Raw genomic sequence first — 25,928 nt, 5'->3', positions numbered from 1 at the left:
AACAGGAAGGATAGTGGAGGAAAGAACAGTTTTGAAAAGGACCATGCCTGCTGCCCTTAATACAGCACAGCCAAACGGTGAGTGCGTCCTGGCCAGGGCCCTGGTGGCCTCCTCCCCAGTGCTTGTCACTCTGCAAAGGGCAAATGGCACTCTAGAAGGTAACAGAGGTAGGTGCAGAGCACCCAGGCACACTCTACTCAGTGGTGACCCAAATTTGGCCCTCACTTAGCTTCCTAGCTAATGGCAGTGATATCTCAGAGAAAGACCTGACAACTTTGGCTATTTCCTGAAGTATGGACTGTGTCCTGTAATCAGTTTCCTCAAGGGCAGCAAGGGCCAAAGCCTGCAAACTGTTCTGGAGTGACTGCAGCTGGGGCTTCCTTCATATGGAGCCCTGATCAGACCCACAGGATTGTCACTGTCCCTCAAGACACTCTACCCATACCCTCTGGCTGATCTATTTTTCCAAGCTGGCTATTTCACTTTGATGCTCTACTCTGTACCCAGACAATCTGCCCTCCCATGCCAGTGGGGCCATGCGTGGAAGTAAGGATCCTTGCCACTTATATTGCAGTTCACTTGAAATGTGGAGTGGAAGGACACAAGAGTTTTTTGGATTTTTTTTTATTGGACTGAAATGTTTTGACTCCCAAAGCTGGAGTGAGAACCAAGAATATAGAGAAGCATATCCTCCCATTCACAAAAGCAAGTTTTCACACAGTAAATAGGAAAAAAGTAGTGAATCATATAAAAAATAGATGAATCATATAATAAATAATTCGATACAAGTAAAAACAGATTAATGAATAGATATTTGAAAATTATATCATTATTGAATAACACATTAAATGGATGCAGTGAGAACATTCTAACCTTTGGGTTAGATAGCACTAACAGGTGGCCAGCCTACAAGGGAAGAAATTTTATCTAACTCAAGTTTGAGAAATTAAGTTATCTGAGAAGATCGTGAACCATTTGCTGACAAGAACTTGTGTATGACCAGAATTTGATATAGGAGAAACACTGTCTTACAGAAGAGATCTTTTGATAGTTTTTTCACAAATATAAATCTAATGTGTTCTGCACAAGACAAGCAGACATCTCTCCTGTTGTCCCACTCTCTATTTAGTGTGGCTTTAGCCTATCTAATAGCAAGGGGAGGTCTATATCTTTCAAAGGTCTATTACGTTTTAAGTTTTTTCTCTATATTCCTAGCTAGGAGTCTTTAAAAGACCTGTTCAGCTATTTGTTTTAACACCTAAATGTGGCAACACCAGTTTGGAAATGTCAGTGGCAGAGTGGGTCCTTTTGCAGGTTCTGCGATGCCCTTGCTGTGTGGAATTTCGCAAGCTGTGCTGGCTGGGCAGCAAACAGGAGGACATCAAAGCAAAATCTCTAAAATACTTTCCAGATCGTCTTTCCCTGTGAGTTTCTCCCCAGCCTTCCATTCATCCCCTCCCATGCACACACTTGTTCATTGTTGAACTCCCTACGGACTGTTCTGACTGTGACTGCTGTTGGCTCTCACATCAAGCCAAAGCCTTTGCAGAAAAGTAGTGTCAATTACTTGGTACTTCTGAATTGGATAAGATTTAGCAATGCAGTCTAGGAAAGAAGGGAAGGGAAAAGAAGGGGAACTCTCCCACAAGTAGTCCTAGTCTCCTGTACAAATCCAGCTTTTTTGTAGTTTTCCTACATGTATATAATTCTGTTGCTAAATTACTGGATTCTTAAGAATGACCAGATTTAGCAGCAGTGGGGGCTGGAAGTTGAAGGAACTGTAATAAGCTCTGGTCACAGATAGAGCAATGTAAAAACTAAGGGAAAAGACTTCATACTTTCTGCTCCCACTCATATTCCCAGGATGCCGTCTTCCTTTTTAGCAACGTGAGGTTCTATTCCCTCCCCAAAAAGCGTCATGTGAGTCAGAATGTTTCATGGGAAGACATCCTGAGTTTGTAGGTGCAGAGGTGAACCACTGGTTTTACACCGGAGCTCTGTCTCACTGCACACTGTTTAAGACACATCCAAGAATGCTGCAACCCTCAGGCTCTTGGGTTGCATCCTGGGCTGCATTAGGCAAAGTGTTACCAGCAGTTTGGGGGAGGTGATCCTTCCTCTCTACTCAGCACTGGTGAGGCCACATCTGGAGTAGTGGGTCCAGTTCTGGGCTCCTCAGCAGAAGAGAGATGTGGACGTACTGGAACGAATCCAGTGTGTGCAGATGATTAAGATATTGGAGCAGGTCTCATATGAGGAGAGGCTAAGAGAGCTGGGACTTGTTTAGCCTCAAGAGGAGAAGGCTTGAGGGGATCATCTTATCCATGTGTATAAATACCTGTAAAAAAGACACAGCCAGAGTCTTCTTAGTGATATTGAGTGACAGGACAAGAGGCAGTGGGCCTGAAACACAGAATTTCTATTTAAGCATAAGAAAAAACTTTTTTACCATAAAGATGATCGAACACTGGAACAAGTTGCACAGAGCAGTTGTGGTGTCTCCATCCTTGGAGATATTAAAAACCGGACTGGACACAGTCCTGAGCAACCTGCTTTGGTTAACCTTCCTCTGAGCAGAAGGTTGTACTAGGTGATCTTCAAAGGTACCTTCTGACCTCAACCATCCCGTGACTCTGGTTCTGTGACCTTGCTCCAAAGCCAGGAGGGGCTCCCAGGCCCGGAGTGCCTGTGTTCAGAGCACAAGGAGGTAGTCAGGAGGAGAGTGCTGCCACAGGTGCCTTAAAATGCTGCCTTGTAGCTGGCTGGGGGGACTGAAAAAGCATTTCTCTGAAATGGGTCTGAAGCAACTGGCTGTAGCTCAAAATGCCATTGATGTCCAAGCTTCCTTCCTGCCTAAGTTTCTTGGCTGCACAGATGAGTGACTTTGGGTCATAAATGTCAGCAGGCGTGTGAGGTACTGAGCTCCCTTTGACTTGCTTGGAGCACACTGCCTCTGACTAGTAATCCCTTTTTTGTCACGGGCTAGCTGTGCCTCTGCCTAAGGGGCAAGTCTGTCTCTGCTGCTACCTCAAGGACTTTCTTCAATAAGCAGTAGGGGTGGGTTTCTGAGTAGAGAGACACGGTCTTGCTGCAGTAGGCGAAGGAGAGCAAGAGGACTGGGTCACACTTGATAATCTGGGACTCTGTTAATGTTTTGCTTGTTGCCTAACACCTTGCGGACTAGAATAAGAGGAGGCCTAGAAGGCCAAGCTTTAGTACAGCTGACACAGAAGGGTGATCCAGGTCTTTGAAATGAGAGGCCCCAGGGACTACAATTAGAGAGAGTCAAGCATCTGTCTGGAGGCCAGAAAGGATTAGAGGGCTGAAAGGATGTTCCCTTCAATACAGGGACTTTTTATATGATGAGGGGCTTTGCCCAGAGGTGTACTGTATAAAAGCACAAGCTCAACTCTAGCACAGCTGCGAGAGTGCTCAGGCTCCAAGTGGCAGAAATATCCCCTGCCATGGCATGGTTTGCATGGCGTGTCCAATCTGGTTATCTCTGTGCATGTTGTGATGTTCCTGACGTGGGCTGTGGTGTTTCTGCAGCATTCAGCAATGGCCGAGAGCTCAGCTGCGGCTGCGGCACCGTCAGGGACAGCGGCACCAACCGTGCTAGATGAGCTCCTGCAGATCACAGCTCAAAGCCTGGTGCGCACCGAGGTGGCCGAGCACTATGAGGTTATTCGGGAGCTGGGCAGGGGCAAGTATGGCCATGTGATGCTAGTGACCCACAGGCAGAGAGGTAAGGAACTGACTGCGCCCTATGGACTACTGTGCCTTGCCTCCTCTCCACTCACCAGGGTGCTGGGTGGGCTGGTGGCTCTTTGGGGCCAGGTACCAGGCATGGTGGGGGGTCCCCAGGGAGACCAGCAGGACAGGGACCTCCCCAGCCAGGGGCTATCCCATTGCACCCAGCTAAGGGAGCAGGTGATGCCAGAGGGCAGCCCAGAACATCAGGCAAGGTTATAGTGATGAGGCAGGTTCAAGGTCAGGCCAGGAAGTCAATCCACAAGTCAGGATCAATAGGGTTCATGGCTAGGCATCAGCATGGATGTGATATAGCTAGAAACCAGCACTCCCACCACACAGCTCAGGCAGGCAGTGAAGCCCCAAGCCCAAGCTTAAATGGTGCCCTAAGGCCCATGGACAGAGGGTGTGAGTGGAGGTCCTAGGTGGGGTTGGCCAAGGCCATTAAGGCCTATGAGTGCCCACAGGGCCCTGACACTACTCTTCCCCAGTAGCCCCAGGTCAGGCTGACAGGCCCACGTAGCCTGAATTTCCCTTGCTCTGCCCAGTGCTCCTGTGCATGCACTGACTGGCTCAAAACTCACACCAGCATCAGTGCCTGCTCCCAGATCTGGTGTCCACAGGATATATCCACAGAAAGCTTCAGGCCAGAGACCTCCCTGTGGCTGTGAGTGTCAGGACCCATGGCTTCTCAGCGCTCTCTCTGTCTGACCTTGGTGTGAGTGACTTTCAGGGGAGTCTAACCCACTCTCCCCATCCCCAGGGACTCCTATGGCTCTCAAGCTGCTACCCAAAGCCAGTACCAAGCTGCACACCTTCCTGTATGAGTATTGCGTGGCGCTCTCCCTCGCCACCCACCCTGCCATCATCGGCATGTTTGGAATTGCCATCGAGTCCAGCCAGTACTATGGCTTCCTCTACGAACCAGCACTGCACAAAGATCTCATCTCTATCATCAAACCCCGGGTGAGTGCTGCTACAAGGCCATGGGGACTGGGACTGTAGCGTTTGGCCCCTGTGCAGGCTGGCTGGGTCAGAGGGAGGGAGATAAAGGCAATGGGCTGTGAGTCTCTCTGGGGTCTATAGTGTTGAAGCAGCTTCAGGCTTGCAAGACCAGAAATGCAAAGGTCTTCCCCAGTGCGGAGCACGCAGGTGAGGGCCCAGCTGGCAGGGCTGCCAAGGTGCCCTGCGTGTGCCATACCACCTGCCTCTCTCCCTATGCAGGACGGGATCCCCGAGCCAGCCGCTAAGCAGTGTGCCAAGCAGCTCGTCAGCGCGCTGGAGTTCATCCACAGCCGGGGGCTCGTGTACCGTGACGTCAAGCCTGAGAATGTGCTGCTTTTCGATCCCGAGTGTCGGCGCATCAAGCTGACTGACTTCGGGCTTACGCGGCCCAAGGGTACCAAGCTCAAGCTGGTGGCCGGGGTAATCCCCTACACCGCCCCCGAGCTGAGCAACACCGCTGATACCCAGGGGGTGCCCATTGACACCAGCTTGGACGCCTGGGCCTTCGGCGTGCTGCTGTTCTGCCTGCTGACTGGCTACTTCCCCTGGGAGCAGAGCCTGCCAGATGACCCTTTCTTTGAGGACTTCATGCTGTGGCAGGAGACAGGCCTGGAGGAGGACCTGCCCCACCACTGGAAACGCCTGACGGCCGAGGCTGCCCTCATGCTGCGGAGCCTCCTGGCCCTAGATCCTGCCAAGCGCGGCCCTGTCAGCGGGGCCCTGCGCTACGTTGATTGCCCTTGGCGGCTGGAGGACGGGCGCAGTGAGGAGGCTGCCATGAAGCCCTAGAGCCCGCTCCGCATGGGGGGAGGGAAGGCAGGTCTCACCCTGCAAGGGGCTTCGGGGTCTGTGGCACCACGGTGGCCTGGGTGTGAGAGGCCATGGTGACCCAGAGAGCAACTTCTCTGCAGCACTGTCCCTGCTGCCACGGAGCCAGGCTCCTTCCCCAGCTGATGGTCCTCACCCCATGGCTCAGTGCTGCCGAGTGCCACCTCCTTGTGCTTCCTCGGGCTTGAAAACATCTCCTTTCTCTTGGAAATGACTGTCTACTTGTGAAGCACCGACTCACTTCCTGGCCACAGGGACTCCAGGGCATTTTCTAGGGGCTGCAGCACCTGCCTTGTCTCGAAATAGAGCAAAATATATACTTTTGTGTTTCTGTATGTGGCTCTTTTTCCCTCATAATAAAATGCCTGTGGGGGCCCGCTTGCTGTGGGAGAGCAGGGGCATGACAGAGCCTGTGACTGTCTCAGGACAACCTGCGCAAGGCAGGGGCCACCCCTGCATGCTGCCTGGGCCTCCACCAGCACCCTTGAAAGGTGGCTTCAGGTTGGTGGGGTGGAAGTGCAGGGGAACCCCCAGTATGTGGCTGCAGATGGTAGCTGGGGACTGATGATGGCGTTGAGAAGGTGGTGGGAGCCATAGAGGTGGGGTGTTGGAGAAAGCCACAGGGAATCGCACGTTGTAACCTGCCCACTGCCATGCATTTCTTCCCATTTCCTTGTGTTCAGGACCAGGTGACAGACAGGCTTTTCTGCGTGGAGGGTTGTTAGCAGCAGGAGTCTCAGCATCAGTTTGCACAAGTGTCCCCCTCTAATTCCCGTCACTCAGGAAAATGGCCTTCTGCAAACACCAACAGCCCTGCTGAAGCACAATTCACCCCTCTTCCTCCTTGAGTGGCTTAGGTGCAAGTGGAAAGGTGAGCTCACTGCCACGAATGTCCACATGTATGATTCAGTGGAGAATACAGTAGCACTGTGAGGGTAGTCGGCCTGGGCATCAACGGGAAAGGCTAACAGAGGAGGTGTAACCACAGGTTGCATAAATTTATCTGTACGAATAACCCCAGCAAAATTCCTCTAGTGCTACCTCCCAGCAGTCCTACACCATTGCCTTCCTCTCATTCCTCATCCTCCTCCAGACTGACTGCTCCCTCCTCATAGAGCCAGCCCCTCTCTGTATGAGCCTCCCCTACCACTTCTTCCCTTCTCCTATTCTCCTGAATCCTTCAGTCCCAAGGAACCATTTCCAAGACTATCCAATGCCAGCCCAAGCACACCTCCTCCCTTGTACTGCCTTCAGGTCCTAAGGGAATGTCCTTCATGCTCTTTTAGATGCCTGGTTACCCCTCTAGAAGACCTTCCTTCTCCCATTTCCTATTATCACTTTAAGCCTTCCCCAGCAACACACCTCTCCTAATCCCCCAATGTACTTCTAGGTGCACATTTTAATCCTGGAAAGAGGTAGCAAGGAGACAATTAGTGGTTAGAAGCTCTTCTTACTTTGCTACATCTTTCCAGTCCCCAGGATTATGCTGTTGGTAATCCTATCCAGCTCTTAGCCTGATCCTATTGCTGGAGACATCCCCAGCTCAGTTTCCATTCTCAGTGGCTTCGTAACTTCTAGAAATGCACTGTTCCAGCACCATACTTTCTAGCATCCCAGCTTTTCTTTCACCTCAAATCCTTTCCTGCACACGCTCTTCTGTAGTTCCCCAACCTCCAGCTCTCTTTTTCCAGCTTCTTCTCACCCACTGGCATTTTACCATTACTTACCTTCCCCGCTAACATACCCTTTCTACTACCCATCACCTGGTAAACGCCTTTCGCTCATTCCTCTCTCAGCAAAATCACCTCCATACTACTCTTTTGTACTTTCCCTGCTCCCTACATCGCTTATCCCTTGTGTCTTCCTTCCAACTCCCCAAACTACCTTATCAACCAGCATCGTGCTCACCCTGTTCAAGACACAGTTTTCTTCTGTCCGCTTCCATCTCCTAGAATCTTTCATTACCCAAAAACGTAACAAATGCTGCTCAACTCTGGCCCGCTGAGATTTGGCTTTAATTACTCTTTGATTATTGTAAGAATAGCAGAGGAGTGTTAAGGTACCAACACAGTTCCTGTCTTTAAAGTGGAGAAGCCCTAAGACCAATGGATCTATAGGCCAGGTAGCTGACAATTATCCAGTGAAAAATAATGGAAAAACTGATACAGATGCTTGCCAACAGAGAATTATAAAACAGGAACGTGGCTTTTTGGAATGTGACACTCAGCATTCTATTTGATAATACAGTTGTGCTTGATAAAGTAAATTCATAGCATTATGGTAAACAATTTTTGTAAGGCATGACCTATTGATATAAAGAAAATTACAGTATGCTGTATTGATTAAGAAGAGGTACTATGCAAAGTCAATAAAGCGTACATTAAGTTAATTGAGAACTTTCAATGGACAGAAGAAGTAATTGTCAGTTGGGAATGCTCTTTGGTTATTTTGGTTGGTTTCTGCAGGGATCAATAGCTGAATGAAAACTGGTCAACATTTCCATCCAGGAGGTAAAACCCTGCAGATGACACAAACATGAATAGAGTGATAAACAGCAAGAGGAACAGGCCACTCAAAGAGATCTGGATAACTTGGTAAGTTGGGTGTATTCGAACAAAATACATTTTCTTACAGGCAGGAGAAATGTATTCAGGTAGGAACATGTAGGAATAAAAGCCACCCTTACAGAATGACCCCTGAAAAAACTTTGCAAGTCATAGAGGATACACAAGATCCTGTGAGTTCTCATTATGTTATTCTGTCAAAATAGGCTAATGGACTCCCTGTGTGGCTAAAGAGGAGCAGATGCTCAAGGTGGTCAAATCTCCAGCAAAGGCAGCTAACAAGATTCCTGCTGGCCTAAACAGGATTGTAGGAAGTAGGAGTGAGTGATCAGTGTTTGATGCCTCACAGGGCAATCCTGGGGATGGCACCACATTTACAGGCAAGCTGGAAAGCTGGAGGCAGCTCAGAAAAGAACCATGGTGGGGATGTGGTTTAAGGCTGTGAGAAAGTCTTAAAGAAAGTAATGAGCTAAACTGTCTAAAACAGGAAGACTGAATGGTGATTTGGTTACAGTATAGAATACTGGGAAGAAAATACGTACTACTAATGACTTATTTTAGTTTGAGAAAGGTCCAAGAACAACCATGAGAGGCTGGAGCGAAAGTAAGTCACAACATTGCAGTAGTGAGGGTTCTTGCCTACTGAAAGAAACCGTCATACAAGGAGAGGCTGAGAGAGCTGAGACTGTTCAGCCTGGAGGAGAGAAGGGTCAGGGTGGATCTTACACTTCTTTATACTTCTGGGCACAAGTATAAATTGGGAGAGGAGTGGCTGGAGAGCAGCCCTGCAGAAAGGGATCTGGGGGTGCTGGTTGACAGCAAGCTCAACATGAGTCAGCAGGGTGCCCTGGCAGCCAAGAGGGCAAACTGCATCCTGGGGTGCATCAAACACAGCCTAACCAGCCAGTCAAGAGAGGTGATTATCCCGCTGTATTCAGCGTTGGTGCTGTCTCACCTTGAGTACTGTGTGCAGTTCTGGGCCCCACAATTTAAGAAGGATGTTAAGGTCCTTGAAGGCATCCAGAGGAGGGCAACAAAGCTCGTGAAAGGGCTGGAAGGAATGTCCTATGAGGAGTGGCTAAGGACTTTGGGCTTGCCTAGTTTGGAGAAAAGGAGGCTGAGGGGCAAACTCATTGCTCTCTACAGCTTCCTGAGGAGGGGAAGGGGAGAGGGAGGTGCTGATCTCTTCTCCCTGGGATCCAGTGCCAGGATACATGGGAATGGTTCAAAGCTGTGCCAGGGGAGGTTCAGACTTGACATTAGGAAGCATTTCTTTACCGAGAGGGTGGACAAACACTGGAACAGGCTTCCTAGAGAGGCAGTCGATGCCCCAAGCCTGTCAGTGTTTAAGGGGCTTTTGGACAATGCCCTTAACATGCTTTAACTTGGTCAGCCCTGAATTGGTCAGGCAGTTGGACTGGATGATCGTTGTAGGTCCCTTCCAACTGAAATCTTCTCTCTTCTCTTCTCTTCTCTTCTCTTCTCTTCTCTTCTCTTCTCTTCTCTTCTCTTCTCTTCTCTTCTCTTCTCTTCTCTTCTCTTCTCTCTTCTCTTCTCTTCTCTTCTCTTCTCTTCTCTTCTCTTCTCTTCTCTTCTCTTCTCTTCTCTTCTCTTCTCTTCTCTTCTCTTCTTATTGGTGTGTATAAATAACCAATGGGAGGGTATAAAAAAGACGCAGCCAGAGTCTGTGCAGTGGTACTGGGTAACAGGACAAGAGGCAATGTGCACAAATTGAAATGCAGGAAATTCCATTTAAACATAAGAAAAATGGCTTTATGGTGATGGTGGCCAAACATTGGAACATTGGTTGTGGTGTCTCTGTCTTTGGAGATATTCAAAAACTGATTGGACAAGGTCCTGGTCAACCTGCTCTAGCTGTCTCTGTTTTGAGCAGGAGGTTGGACTAGGCAATCTCCAGAGGTCCTGTCCAGCATCAACCATGCTGTGATTCTGTGACATTTTTCATTTTGAGGACACTGTGTTGCAGCTAGAGATGTGTGGGGCTCCCAACATCTCTGCTTTGGAACTGCTCAGCATGGCAGGCAGTGGTCTCAGCAGAGCTGGGCACAACATGCAAAACTGGCTTGACAAGAAAGGATTAGCAAGATTTTAGGGTTTATTCCAAATTAAAGCAAACCTGAACTGGTGGAACACTGACATCTTTAGGGAAACAGATCAAACTGTCCAATTCCATCAGGACCAAGGCTGTTGTTTTGCAGGAGCCAATCATGCCATTGAGGATCAGGGATTCAGTGCTGCCTGACAAAGACAATGTGACAGAGGCTATTGGCAGTGAGTAGTGGCGCTGACCAGGATTGTTTCTCTGTCTCCTTTATCACAGAGCCTTGAGACTTTGGCAGAAGGGGTTGCTGTGGTGAGAAAGTTGTGTGGTATGTAGCTAAGTGATGAAATCAGCACTGTAACTGCATCATGTGCATGATGGTGGTGCAGACAGGGTTGCAAGCACAGCAGTGAGCACAGTGGCAAAAGCCCTGCCCTGAGCCAAGTCCCCAGCCTGGGCTCCTTTTCTCAGTGGCTTAATCATAATTGCAACTGGATTTCTTAAATCAATGAATAAACAGACCTGTTGAAGTCTATCCCCAGGGGGTCTGAAAAAAGATCTGCTTGTCCCCATCACCCCCGCAGCAGCTGCTGGGAGAGGCTGAATGGAACGGAGCTGCGTGCAAACATGCTGGCCCTTTTCAGGCGCAGCCGCTGGCTGCAGGAGGGCTGGCCAGGCGCCTGGTGCCGTAAAGGGCAACATTTCAGCTAATGTAGGCACAAGGTATGGGGTGGATCTGGTGTCATCCCCAAAGAGGCATCAGGTAGCTCCAAAGGGGAGGGAAAGATGTGGTACTTCTTTACTCCTCTCCAGGATGGAACGAAGAGATAAATTGGGTAATTACAGAGCTCGCCGCACTATGTGAGTTCTAGCTGCGGCAGCTGCGGTCCAAGAAGTATGAATGCAGGCCCTAGTGCCCTGGTGCCTGCAGCACACTGCATGCGCAGGCTGGGAGCATGGATCCCATGGCTTTTGGTAGGACGTGTGGTCTGTGTTTCTGGATCCCCTTGTGCACCTCGCTATGGATTCTGCTCCCTCTTCTGCACCGTACACTCCACATGGCTCCTGAATAGTCACCCTCAGCAGCAGCCTGGGGCCTGTGATGCAGACCGGAGCCTGCAGGGTGTAGGGAAGGCATGGGCCAGCACTTTGGTATTGCCGGGGCAGGGTGATGGGTTGAGCCTGGATCTGTTAACTGGACAGATCCCTTGGTCATAACACTCCTTCCAGTTAGGAAGTGTTGGTAGGAAGAAGTGGAAGTGGAAGCTGTTTGCTAGAGAGAGATGTGAAAATGCAGGCAGATATGAAAGTGATTGCGCCAGGTCACGATAATGGTCAAACAGTGCCACAGATGAGTCATCTCAGAATTAAAATGTTGATTGTTGAAGAGAGCACTTAGGCAAATTATTTGGCCTAACCACAGGTCAGCAATGTCCCCAACATATAGACCGTGTTGTGGTTCTGGCTGGACTCAGGACATGAAAGGGAGGGTAGGACCAGGTTGGATAGTGGGGTCAATGTCATCTCCTCCTTCTACAGGAAGGCTAATGAAAGTCACTCTATTGGACTAGCTGACCCAGTGATCAAAGGCAGGGCAGAGGTCCAGCCTCCAGGACCTCTCCAGTTAGGCTTCTGGTGTCATTTCTAGAAGCTTGCAGCATATAATCTTCCTTCTGTCTTGTCGATTCTGACACTATGTTACTTCCATCCCTTCCCACTTAAACCCTGTTAAGTATCATTACTAGGACTGTGACTGAAGTTTCTTAGAAAGGGTAGCGAAGGAGTAATTCTTGATATTCCCCAGAGTTCCCTCATAGCCTTGTCTCCTGAACAAGACCGCATGCTGACCATCCTGTGTGACCCTTCCCACTCTGCACACAGATGTCAGGTCTTGAGACTGCAGAGGGACTGAGCACCAGATCCCAAAAATGAGTGGGGGAAAACATCTCAGGCCAGGGAATATGACAGAGCAGATGCAAGACTGCATAGTGCCACACTGCTTGTTCTTCAGTTTTGACTTTCACTTCAAAGACAAAGCAGGCCAGAGCTTTGATAAAAAAGACAAAATATAACCCTGTTCTGAACAACTGTCCTTCTGAGCACAGGGATGGAAAGAGACAATAGCTGGGGGATAAAGATGGTGGGAATTTGTTGCCTTTCACTCTTACTCATGTAGGGGTGTGTTGGCGACAACTGCAACCCAGCTGATGTCTTCCAGAGCTGCCTGTAGCTGAGAAGCCATGAGAAGTCATAAAGCCCCGTTGTCATGCCAAAGGACAAAGAGCTGCAGGATTAAAAGTGGCTGGATCAGAAGACACTTGGTCCCTGACTGGGCAACACGCAATGTCTCATGGAGTTTCAGCCATTAGCCTTTTTTTCCCTCTATCCTGCATCCCTGAGTGGAGACGCATGAATCAGAGGGAAATGCCTTAGACAGAGAGATCAAAGGAACTGCCTCGGTGTTTTCCACATCCTGCAGCTTGGGTTGAACAGTACCTTGCTATCCATACTATAATTTTAGTTCTCCTTGTGCTGTGCTGGGCTATCTGTGTCAGTGCTGACCACAAGAATAGAACTGACCACTACTAAATCCCATAACGATTCTCCAGTATCCTAGACTTCCCTACTTACGATCCATCGAAGGTCTGACAGCCAGCCATGCCAGCCAATAGTCTGGGCTTGCCCATATACAGGCCTGCCTGTTGCTGTGGGTGTGTTTGGTTTTTTTCCCTGGGCTGACAGGCAGCGGGGCATGTTTATAAGCCCTGTGCCTTGGCCCAGCTTTGTGCAAGAGAGGGAGGAAGGGGGATTTGGCCTGGCGCAGGGTGGTGACAGAAGGTGGTCACAGTTGTCACACGGACTAATTGCACTTCTAACCCTTCTTTGCTGTTTACAAGCTGCCCCCCACCAAGGACGCGTGTCTCTGGCTGGCTCCTGTGTCTCAGGGTGGAACCACACAGGGCTCCTGCTCCCTCTCTGGGCCCTGGTAGCCACCTTCTGTATGCTAACTCTGGCAGAGTGCAGCTTCCACCTGAGCTTTGCTGACAGATTTCTTAGAGGATAGTGAGAAAGACAATCCATGACCGAACAGATGTATTTAAGTGAGGTGCTTAGGAGAAAATTTATCTTAAGTGATAAAACAGTCTGTTTTTTAGTTTGTATCCGACATCTAGCTATATAGAGCTGGCTTCAGGCAAAGCAGTCCTGTTACCAGGCTGCTGAGATGTCTGCAAACAGCCACTTGAACAGGCAGCTTTGAGTCCCCTGTCCTTGTCCCCAGCACCGCTCTGCGCCTGGTTCAGCTGGTTATCTTCCCTTCCACTGGCGGAGTAGGAGATGGAAGCAGAACAAGGACAGCAACGTGCAGATGTTGGCTGATATCTGCTGAATCTGCTCTCTGCAAAGCCAGATAAGGAAAAAGTGACAGCTTTCACATCCCCTTGTTCTGCCATTAACAGTTGTTGCAGCTGACACTCTGCCTTGAGAAATTATTTCATCTTCCTCTTCAGGACAGTAAATCTTGCAGAGATTGCCAAACGCAGAGCTAACTCATAATCGTCTTCCCCAGGGGCATCCTGGGCAGGCTTAACTCCCAACAATTCCTTCTGCAGAGCCCCTCTCTGCTTTACCTTGCATCCCTCTCTGAAGCTACTGGATAACTTCTGGCTGCTCAGCCCTCTTGGTAGGAATCAAAACACATTTAATTGCTTGTACCTTTATGATATGCTAAGCCCTGTGTCACCTACAGGTCAATTCCCCGAGGCTCATGGGCGTGGATGTGCTTATATGCCCAAACCCCTCCAACTGACCAAGATGAGCAGATGGTAAACCTCCATACCTTTGGACTGGTCAATACAGATTGAGCGCAGGAATTCCAGTGTACACCAGATTTATATGATGGATCTGACCACAGACAGACACAAGACTGTCCTAGCCCAGGACTCATAGCGTTATTGCATACAGCCACACATGTATCATGGAGGCATGACAGTCATAGCTGTGCTATGCTCAAGGGTATAGATTACCCTAGCTGGGTGGTGAGAGCTGCTCCATGTGTGTGAGGCTTTGGTAACATTACAGTGCTCATGCTGCTGTGGACTAACATCTCTCATGCTGAAGAAAGGCACTTACCAGGGACTTCTTTCCTCCTTCAGCTCCTGAGGAGCTTTCAGGGATCTTCCTTGCGTGGTACTGTTTCTTTTCTCTCCCTTTCTTGCTCTTTGCTCCATCTTTCTCACTCCTTCAGCCCTGTTTCTGTATTACTTGCCCATCCACTATTTCACCTTCATGGGGGTCATCCTGCTGCAAAAGAAGTATCCCTTGATAAAAAACCCTGGAAGACTTTACGCTTTCAAGAAGCAATACAAGGTGCTCAGTGTAGAACTCAATGGCTCCTTTCACTCAGCTGGGAGAGGTGCTACTCTCTTTCACTCATGACTCATTTGAATCAGTTCATTTCCTTGCACCACTGATCTGGGGAGCTGTAGCAAGAAGCAGCATGCACTTGTGTCCTCAGGTTCCCCTCCCTCATACCCATACTGCTCATAGTACTTCAGAGAAGATTGCAGCACCTTTATCCCACCAGGACTGTTTATCACTCAGCTAGAAACATAAGAAAACACTTGCACAAAGAGCAGCTGCTGTTTGGGTACTGCTGGTAGCAGGGCAGGAGTGGACTTCAGCAGGCAGGTTGGGCGGCTTCTATTCCCAGCGCTGGAGGAGGTTAGGGCAGAGGGTAGCTGGACCTCCTGGTGACTCTCTGCATGTCTTTGAAGGTAGCCATTGCCAATCTCTGTTTGAGTTTACTGTTGCTGGGCTACCCCAGGAACTACTGAACTGGTTGGTCTCTGCTGTACTGCTCCATAATGGAAATCTGAGGATTAAGTGGGAGCCACAATAGGCAGTGATTCTGCCCTGCCCCTGCGCAGCCTGCCACCCTCCCACTGGTTCCTGGCTGCACAAGGGCATGTCAGGAATTGGATAGGGCTGGCAGAGACCTGGCTGTAACAGGATGCCCCTGTCCTTTCCTTTCCTTCCGTCACTGCGGGAGAGAGATGAGTTTATGGCATGTGGTATGTGGGGGCTGCCAGGTGGCACTGTCCAAAGGAATGATGGGACCTCAAGGGGGGAAGGTAACTGGCCACCCACCACCAAGAATCAGTTTGGTTCAATGGGTGGAAACCTCACTGATGAGAAATTTGGACACAGAGCAAAGTCCTGAGCTGTAACTCAGGTCACCCAGAAGGCTGGGGCTGGGAACAGTATTCAGTAATCCTGACTTCAGGTCTCCTCAACCAGTAGGCATGTCACTGTTCTCCCAGAGTTATGCAAAGAATTGGAAGTCCTGACCCTGAGTTCTCATTTTCCTTTCCACCCCTTCCCTTCTTACCATTAGCTCCCAGCCCTTGAACTTCAGCTTGGGACTGTATTCTTTGAAACAAGAGCCTTGACTTCCTTCCACCTTGTCTTCAGTTTACAATTCACTGGACTCCTAGCTCTGCCTGCATTGCGGTCGCCATCGCTTTCCCATTGTGTGTGCCAACACCCCACTGCCTCCAGAGGTTAGAACCAATATTTCTTGTTTTGCTCTCACTACTATGTGATTTCAGCCAACATGTGAAGAATTTCAATAGGGCTTTCCGTGTTTCACCACCTCAGTCCATCAGCAGACTATAGCCCTCCTCAGAGCTCATCCATAAGAGACCTGGCATTAGCCTCTTCTCATAGAGGGCTATAATGAGCCTCACAGCTCTGGAAGAGAATTACTTTAGTCCCTAAGTAGGACTTATGTACAGTTTGATCAATGCTACATCAGAACCCCCCTGGGAGTATCTGGGATGGCCATATTCTCCATCCATAATGTTAATCTACACACTGAAACATTATCAGTTGGTCTGGGCACAGCAGGAGCTGCCTGGGGAGATCTCCAGGGTGGCCCAAAATTCCCATCTGAGACTCCTGCAGCAATTAGTCGAACAATTAATTGTGAAGGTGGCTAGGAGTTCAGTCAATCTCTTGGTCTCAAGTCGGCCCACTGTTTCAGGTCAGTCCATTGCCTCGTATATACAGCTGAATAGTCAGGGAGTTCCTGGACCACCAGGGGAATTAATGGTTTAAGTATGCTAGGTGTGGATACAGATGGAGCCCTGCCACCCAGCTACACAACAGTTACAACTCTAGGACAAACCTGAATCATACTTGCAACTTAAATTCCATGTCTCTTGCCACAGACCAAATCACTATAGAAAGAATGACATGAAAGTTTAGGTTGGTCTCATTCAAAGACATTAGCATTGTACTGTAGTTGCAATCATTTTTGCTGGGCTGGTTGGCTGATAATTCATGAAATCTAACAAAGATATCTATCTGCACAACCCCACACAGTATTTCCACAGAAGCAAAATATTTGGGGCATTTCTGTTGCTGGAGTTGCATTCCCAAGGAAAGAAAGGCACCACAACCAATACCTCTCTGTTAGTCAAAACAATTTCCTCTGAGCAGCTCTGGTAGTTCCTTTCCAGGTCACTTACTTAATGACTCATTTCTCCTGTCTTGATTAAAATAGACCAGTCTATAGTCATGCAGTTTGGATCTTATATCAGCAATGATGTTAAGCGTATACCTCACCACAATCTATACAGGGTCTAAATTCCTAATGTTGGGGAAAGCAGGGGCAATTATGCCCGTATGCACGCAGGTCCTGTTTCCTGTGTTCCCAGGTTTTGGCACGGCGACTCATTTGCCAAGCTCTGATACAGACTTTGTTGTTCTTCAGTGGTTCTTGGGACTGTTTTCAGCTTGCTAGCGGAGGATGGCTGGGTAGCATCCACGCGTTAGAATTATGCAGGGGAGAGTAGCAGGTCAGGACCAATGCTCAGGTTGGATTAGGTTGGATTTCACATCCCTGCTTCTAAACTTTCAGCTTGTTCTTAAGGTCTGAGGACAATGGCATCGGGAAATTGCTATTTTCCCATAGGCAATCCTAATCCGATGATGGTAAAGAAAAAGAAAGAGAAACTTTGCTAGAGGTGAGGAACCTTTCCTTACCAAGAGCAAAACCAGACCATTTGCAAGGCAGGCTCACTTTAGGATGGATAGTGTTCAGCTCCCTTTTCTGGCTCTTCCCTTTATTCCAGGGTCTCATGGGATGCTGGCAGAGATTTCCATGCTGATTCACAAAGCTGTTGCTTTGCAAATCTCCCTCATTAGCCTTAGCTTCATTGTCTTTGTGATTCAAACATGTATTTACTTCAGTGATAAATCTGCTCACCATTTCATTGCCAGATCATTTTGTCGCAATTAGGAACCAAGGGCTACTACCTGTCAGCCTGCAGACAAGGGAAGAGCTTATGTAGACACATATTTCTTAGATTAAAAGACTAAAAGTCACCCTTCGGTGTAGCTTGTCAGGCAAGCACTAAACACCAGTCATGTCTGGGCAGTCACTAAAGAAGATAATTTCTTGCGTGTGTCCTGGGGCTGAAAAGAAGCATTTAAGAACAGAAAATCAGCCAATACATGTCTTGAGACAGACTTCACAGCCTCAGAGCTGAGGAATTAATTGGATTATCTTCACATCCCCACATTTTCTTTCCTTGTAGTGCTGTTGATAGGCTGTTTAGGGAATAGCTATGAATAGTTCCTGAGAAAGAGCTTTATAGCCTTCTCAAATCCACTTTTTCAGGCCTGCAGCTTTGCCATGATATTCAGTTATATTAGTACACAGAGAGGATAAATGTACACATTTTCTGTCGGTGAGTAAATTGTACACAAGATAAATTCAACATGCCCGGATTAGGGGCTGGTAAACTCTGGCAGCACATAAACTGGGATACGTGTAAATGATTTCCTGCACACCCTTTCTGTATCCCTCCTCCACGATGGAGCACAGCCTGGGCGTGCACTGCTACTGGTTGCACAGGTCCTGTCTTCCACAGAAATCCTGGCACATAGACTAGAAGTCAACAGGACCAGGTCTCTGATTTGGACTATCAGGACACCAGATCTGCTGAATTACCCTCTCTGTGTGCTCAGCAAGACCTCTGCTATCTCATCTGTGGCACTATTTAAACCCTCATAGGAGCTAGCCTGTCTTCCTTTAATGACCTGGAGCGGAGCCTACAGCTCAGGCTTGGAGGTAAGGATTATAATCCCACACTGCACTACCACTGGTGTGCAAAGGTCCTGTCGCCATTCTGCCTGATCCACAGAGCAATTTCTTGAAGCAAAGTGGGATCTGGTTTTTGCATTACCTTAAAGGGACTGTTTCACTACAGGGATTCTCATTACCACATCTCAGTCCCTTGGATGCTCGCACTGCTGCGTTGCAGTAGCTGAAGCTTCCAGTGCTGGCAGCGCGCCAAGGATTCAAACACCCATACCCACTAACCCCTGCCTCAGGAATCCAGGTTTGCCTGGGACTTAGTAACATGACCTGTTTTCCACCAGCTCTAAACTGCTCCCTCCAGAACTGAGTTTCATCTTCTCCCATGCTTAGTTTCAGCCAAGAAATGAAATCACTGCTAAACATCCATTGAATTTTGTTGGCCCTGTTAGCTTCTGCACTTCTACTCAAAAGCAATAATACTCAGTGCTCAGTTTTGAAAAAGGCACATCTCTGCTTATGTTGTCTGCTCTTCCTACACAAGCAGGAGCTGGAGGGTACATACTTTTTGTATTAGCAAAAGAGAAGAAACTGCTGCAAACTTTCTCTGTCAAGGAAGAGAAGACAAGGCTGTGCTGATCTGTCCATCTCCTGGGCACTCGCATGGTCCCAGCATGAAGGAGCAAGAGAGAGAGCCTGACCCAGATCCTGAGGAGTCAGAAATGGAGCTCCCATGGGATTTGTAGCAGTAGCTTTTCTTAGGGAGTGAGTCAACATAGCTGAAAAGCGAGGCCGTGCAACAAGTATTAAGAGGATGTGCCATTGCAACCTTGTGCCGAAGTTACTCAGCAAAGGATCTTTCCTAGGTGGGTTTTCAGTCATTTCAGTCACTCTTGCTTCCCCAGTGCTCTCCACACATCACCTTCTGTCCCTCTGAGCTCATTCCCAGTTACTAGCACTCTCACTCACTTAACCTTAACTATTAGTGCTGCCCTTAAATCAAAGGCAGTGCTGGAAACTTGCCTTTCCCAGCCTTTGGCCTTCTTCCAATTACAAGAGACGTGTTAATGAGAAGACCTCATATCTAACCGTCTAGTCAAGGCACTTGCAAAATGCCAGCCAGCACAGTAGCTGGATGTGAAAAACAGGAAACCAGCTAACGTCAGCTCAGACCAAGACTCAAATTTAAACAGCAGCAGAGAGCAGGGAGGACCGGCGACCACCTGGGGCGAGCACATCAAGAGATGGTTCAAGGGTCCTTGGAGAAGCGTTATGTTCACTGGAAAACCCAGCTGAGTGTGAGGACCATCAGCTCCTGCCAGTGGGTTATGGGGACACGTACCTTGCAGCAGGCAGCAGAGGAGTCAGTGGTGTACGCGTGGGAGAAAGGTCAGGAGATTGCAGAGGGCTTTTCACTTGCGAGCTGGGTGATGGGAACGGTCAGTGAGTGATGAATATGAGCAGCTGGCAGAGAAGTTCACCACGAGACAGTCCAGTTAGAGAGTGGGAACTCAGCAATTTTAATGTTGGACAGGTTTTTTACGATACTCTGAGAACTAGGTGCCATAAGGCACATAAATCAAAGCAGCGTCTCGAAACCGAGATAGTCTGAGGCCCTGATGCCCTGAGATCAGAGCAGCTGAGGTGACACTGGATAGTCCCCTGTGTACATGGGCTCTGCTTGTGCCAGCAGGGAAACCACTCCCTCCTGATCTGGAGTGAAAAAATAAACGACGTTTTTGAGGAATCAGCTTGGTTACTTACGAGTTTTAGAGAAACAGATGGTTTTCTTCACATGGTGTAAAAAGGCACTGTACCGTATCAGAAATCACAAAATCTTTAAATTCAAACCAGACTTTTAAATATTTGGGTTATATTTATTTTTCTTTTAAAACCAAACCATTTCAAATTAAATGTGAATTCAAGAAAATCTTTTCAAGATTGTTCATTTAATATCCATTCATTTAATATCCAACTAATAGAGATTTAAAGTGGGAAAGCAATGCTGTTTCAGTGACATCTCTGTAAATTTTAATGAGTTAAACCTTTTTTGCTTATTGAAGTGGGACAATATTGACCCAAATATAAAACAATTTTATTTGTTTTTTGCCAGAAATTAGGGTATGGGAAGAATGTACTCTTCCTGTAACTTTGGACTATGTTCCAGGAAAAGAGGTACATTTAAAGGCCTCTTTAAAAGTCTTAGGCAGCTACATAATTTTGACAATTGCCTTATGAGAATCAGAAATGATCTGCCAGTTCACCAGTGTTAGCCAGCTATTCCTTGTTCTTTAAATCAGCTAGTTTCATCTACAACACAAAGTTTGAAAAGCTTGTCTCAACGTAGTTGTACTTAGGTAAGAAGAATGCCTGTACCACATCAGACCGAAGGTCTAATATAATCCGACATCCTGCCTCTTAAAAAAATAAAGATAAGAACAGGGCAAGTATATGGTGATAATTCCTCAAAGACACTTTCCAGCTTTCAGCAGATTTTGACTTAAGAGGAGCCTGCAGATAGTGGGAAACTTTAAATTTAGTGGTCCTTTATAGTTTTTTTTCCCCATTGTCCTGGTTTCAGCCAGGACAGAGTTAATTTTCTTCCTAGTAGCTGGTATAGTGCTGTGTTTTGGATTTAGTAGGAAAAGAATGTTGATAACACTCTGATGGTTTTAGTTGTTGCTAAGTAATGTTTATACTAAATCAAGGATTTTTCAGCTTCTCGTGCCCAGCCAGCAAGAAGGCTGGAGGGGCACAAGAAGCTGGGAGGGGACACCGCCAGGACAGCTGACCCAAACTGGCCAAAGAGCTATTCCATACCATATGACACCATGCCCAGTATATAAACTGGGGGAGCTAGCTGGGAGGGGCGGATCGCGGCTCGGGAACTAACTGGGCATCGGTCAACGAGTGGTGAGCAATTGCATTGTGCAACACTTGCTTTGTATAGTTTAATTCTTTTAGTATTACTATTGTCATATTATTATTATCATTATAATTGTTTTTCATTCCTTTCTCTCCTATTAAACTGTCTTTATCTCAACTCACGAGTTTTTTTTCCTGATTCTCTCCCCCATCCCAGGGGTGGAGGGGGAGTGAGCAAGCGGCTGCGTGGTGCTTAGCTGCCGGCTGGGATTAAACCACGACACCCATGGATTTGAGAATCAAACTACACATTGGAGTTCAGGGAAGGGAATATATAGTCCTTGGCAGCACAGCCAGTTGGTGCAGAGAAGGAAGAAAGAAATCTCCCTTGATTTTGACAGGGGCAGAGAAGAAGTGAAGCTCCAGCCAAGTAGAATGGGAATCCCTGAGATATGAGCACAGTACAGATGAGTAACCAAGTCCAGCATCTTAGTTCACTCTTAGCATTTTGAAGTTCCTCGTTGCTGCTCTCTCTTTAGCCACTGCATTGAGATACTTTGAAGATGAAGCTGATGGAGCCATGATCTTTTCCTGCTGGCAGAAAACACTGTATCCCATTATGGGCCCTACAGCAAACAGAAAAAGAGCTGGAACCCACATCAAGCATTTATAATGCTGTGTTACTCAGCTGCTCAACTTTTCTGAGAGGGAGAGAGGGCTTATGGTAGTATCCCATCCCACAGAGCTGATGCCTTCAGCGATCCTTGGTAACATTAGTCACACTCACATCTGTTTTCTTAATTCTAATATTTTATTCTTCTTTCCCTGACTAAAGTCCCAAGTGCCCATCATTCACTGTAAGCAAGTGATCAGATTGTGCTGATTTCCTTGAGGTTCCCCACCTTTCCTTTGCTCACTCCACCTTTGCTTGCACAGCCCTTCTTGCTCATACACTGCAGGAGAGCTGTCATCCCACTGCCCATCCCGAAGAGTAAGGACTCCTTCAATGGCCTTCTGAGGTGCTCCTTCCAGACAACTTCTGGCCACTGCTCTCCTTCAGAGCTCCTTGACATCACTGTACCCAAGCAAGAAAAGCAGAGCAGGTCCAGCCACGGTGACCAGGGTCAGTGAAGAGTCAAGATCACCAGGGAAGTCCAACTTGACAAGGCAAGGCTAAGGACAAGCCAGGAAGTCAAACCAGCACCAGCATCAGCAAGGCACAGGCATAGCAGAAACACAGCTCAGGCAAGGAGCAAGGGCATGGGCCTGAGCTTAAATGCAGCTCTGGAGCAAAAGCGGGAGGGTTTCTCCCAGCTCTTTCTCACCCCCAGCATTTTCCCCAGCAGTCTGATTCAAGGTGACACAGGTGTGCCATGCCAGAGCTGGCCTTGAGCACAAGCAGCCAAACCCCTGGGGGGGAGCAAGGGGAGCACACTCAGGGCCCTGACAGCAGCGTCCCATGTTCAGTGAGCACCCAGACACCAGAGAGCTGGCAGAGACCTGTTTCTCTCAGTGCCCATGCTGCTACCGTTCAGCACTGTGGGGCAGGAGCCTCACCATAACACAATTACTGGTCCAAAATAGCTCAGGGAGGAATCTCACAAGGATGTGGATTCTAGTGCATGTACACCAGGCAGGTACAGCAGGGTCCACATCTTGCAGAGAACGCACTAAAGCTTTACCCCTCAGTCATCTGAGTTCAGCAAACTGTCTCTCTTGTATCACGGAGATGAGCTGTTTACAAAGCAAACACTGTCAGTCCATTTAATTGGCTCTTTAACACGGTGAGAAATGTTCCCTGGCAGAGAGCTCCTGGGAAACCCTCCAAGATGTGAAATGGAGAGGTACTTCTACGCAGGGAGGACACACAAGGCTAGTGTCCCAGACCCAAACCTCACAACTGAATCATCCCTCCTTGGATGACAGTAAGAGTCCGGGGCAGTGTAATAACCATCCCCACGGCCAATATAACAGTAATTTTTAACAATGCAAGGGACGGTCATGCCATTCTGCCACAGAGGAGAGCAGCTCCCACAGTGCCCTCTTTTCTGTACAGCCTTAGCATAAAGACATACAGCCTGGGCAGGCTCTGGAGCGAGTCAGCTTAGTTTAGATAGGTCTGGGTCTAGGTATCCTAATATCCAGGTGTCTTGATGTTACAGAGAGAGCTAGCAGACCTGCATGTTAGCAAGGCTCCTTGACTTGCTCCACTTAAGACCCTATCTGTCGTTGCCTGTAAGCTTATCGGATCGTTCGGACAGGAACTGCTCATGTTATGATGCATCTTTCCCCACGCAGAACACAGTCAGAAATGATCAAACAGCAGGTTTTTTTTCCTAAGCATAGGAAAAATACATTTTCATTAAAACCTGTCAGCTTGTAGAGAAACAAGAATGTTGTTTCACAGCTCTGCTTAACCCTACTCCTGAAAAAAATCCACTCAGACCTGATTTCTCTGAATCACTGCGGCGCACCCAAAGTCAGAAGACCAGCCCTGGGTGCACGGCACCCCACAGCTGCTGCGGGCTGGGTGTATCCGGGAGGGACGGAGAGGAATCTGCGTGCTGTGCTCCTGGCAGCCTCGCCTCGTGCGCCTGCTAAGACGAGTGTTGTGTCAGCATGGAGGTGTGAGAGATCGGAGAAGGAAAGGAGCCCAGGCCCAGGAACACAGCAGGAGAGACTAAAAAACGAGGCTGCAAAAAGCTGGCTGGTAAGAGGGGAACTAGAAGTAGCGGGACAAAGGCAGGGCCAGGGTAAGGGTCCTAGGAAGATGTGAAAATTTGGATTTAAGAGGGCACACGGGGCCAGTCATGAAACTAGCTCAAGTAACTGAGCCCTTTGAGGGGAATTCGGAAAGACTCAGGTCTTGCTGATGACATATGTGTGCCATGTCAGTGATGCTGGGAAAGACCTGCCGGGCTGCTTCAGCTCGCTTTTAAAAAATCTGGATGCAGTCTGCTACGGCAGTGATACGCATGTGTTGCCCTCCAGTGGTGAACCTCGCATTTCCCTAGAGTAACGGAGTAGTACTTGAAGGGCCCGTGGGCCCTGTGGCCCTCAGCCCCAAACACACGACTAGGCAAGGCTTTTATTTCCTGACGGTTACAAACACACCATGATTAATTTGAATATCAGTGTTTGTCTCCCACAACCTTATCATTATTCAGATACATTTGCTCTGTTTTATTTGACCAGAGGCAGACCACAGCACAAAATCACAATACTGGTATTCCCACTGTTCTGTCAAAGCACAAATTCAATTACTCCTGCTGTGAAAGTGTACCAGTTTGAGCTGCGCTGGTTCCATTAATTTGGTTTAATACTTTCAGCTGCATGTTGCATGCTGTGATGAAAGTCGTTTGTCCTCCAGTTGCCTCTATGCAACAATTATTGACAATGCTAATGCTATACATTTGTTACGTTGAAGAGCATACAAGTACAAGCCTCTAAAAAAAAAAACTTCCTTTGCTTACAATTTTTGTCAAAGTTCCATCACCAAGCTTCAGACTTTCCATACTAGGATCTAGCTGAACATTAAAAAATATTTATATACAGAGCATAAAACCTTTATTTCCGTAAGTCAGATCAGCAAAACCACAATTTCACAATTTTTAAAATAAATTGTCCCGTGTTCCTAGAGGCTTCTGAATTGGGCAGCAGTTTACAGTCAAAACCTGCCTGTGGAAGAAAAAAACCAACCACCCCAAACCAACACACCACCACCTAATTCCGACCAGGTCTCAGCTCACACATCCTTAGAAACTACCAGCACGTCATGCTGAAGATCTGTCCAACGTTACTGACTGTAAGCTCCAAGCTGCTGTGAACCCACCCACCCCACACTACCATCTGCGGAGCACCATCACAGCTTCCCCCCCCCTCCCCACCAGCTGCAGTGCTGCCCACACAGAGCCCTCCCTCCTCTGCCTCCTCCACATCTCCTGGCCAGGACATCCAAAAGCAGAGCAGTAGAAGCAGCGTGCAGTACTACCCGTTTCTTCTCGGCATCTCACGTTTTAAAGGAGTCACGGTTTCCAAGCCATGCCAAAAGAAAATGTAACTGAAGAAGAGTTGATAGGTGAAGCTTTGAAACAATTTGGTAATGGGATTCACCGATATGGACAGGACAGGTACACTGGCTCTGCTGGGATGGAGTTAATTTTCTTCATAGCAGCTGGTATGGTGCTGTGCTTTAGACTTGTCACCAAAACAATGCTGAAAACGAACTAGTGTTTTAGCTATTGCTGAACAGTGCTTGCACAGCATCAAGGCCGCCTCTGCTTCTCACTCTGTCCCCGCGCCCCAACAAGTAGGCTAGGGGTGTGCAAGAGGTTGGGAGGGGGCACGACCAGGCAGATGACTGGAACTAACCAAAGCGATAGCCCATGCCATGTAACACCGCGCTCTGCAATAAAGGGCTGAGGGAAAGGAGGAGGGGGGAAACGTTCAGAGTTTTGGCGTTTGTCTTCCCAAGTAATGGCTACGCGTGATGGAGCCCTGCTTTCCTGGAGATGGCTGAGCACCTGCCTGCCGATGGGAAGTGGTGAATGAATTCCTTGTTTTATTTTCCTTGCATGCATGGCTTTTGCTTTACCTATTAAACTGTCTTTATCTCAACCCACGAGTTCTCTCACTTTTACTCTGCTGATTCTCTCCCCTGTCCCCTCTGGGAGTGTGAGCACGCAGCTGCGTGTTGCTGAGCTGCCTACTGGAGTTAGCCCACAACAGGGGACAGGAGTTGAAGGGAAAA

At 48.1% G+C, this 25,928-nt stretch overlaps 1 protein-coding gene across 1 annotated transcript in view; it reads left to right on the top strand.

The window, feature by feature from the left end:
- Nucleotides 1-5,544, top strand: part of LOC127012651 (serine/threonine-protein kinase SBK2-like) — a 29,372-nt gene extending 23,828 nt beyond the window's left edge. Inside the window, 3 exon segments of the mRNA XM_050890883.1 lie at nt 3,521-3,745; nt 4,514-4,716; nt 4,975-5,544. Of these exon segments, the coding sequence (XP_050746840.1) occupies nt 3,521-3,745; nt 4,514-4,716; nt 4,975-5,544 (998 nt within the window).
- Nucleotides 5,545-25,928: the final 20,384 nt, after the last annotated feature.

Source organism: Gymnogyps californianus, chromosome 2 (assembly GCF_018139145.2).
Source record: "Gymnogyps californianus isolate 813 chromosome 2, ASM1813914v2, whole genome shotgun sequence".
Lineage (NCBI taxonomy): Eukaryota > Metazoa > Chordata > Aves > Accipitriformes > Cathartidae > Gymnogyps > Gymnogyps californianus.
Note: the sequence above shows the minus strand (reverse complement) of the source record. Positions and strands in the feature narration are given on the sequence as shown.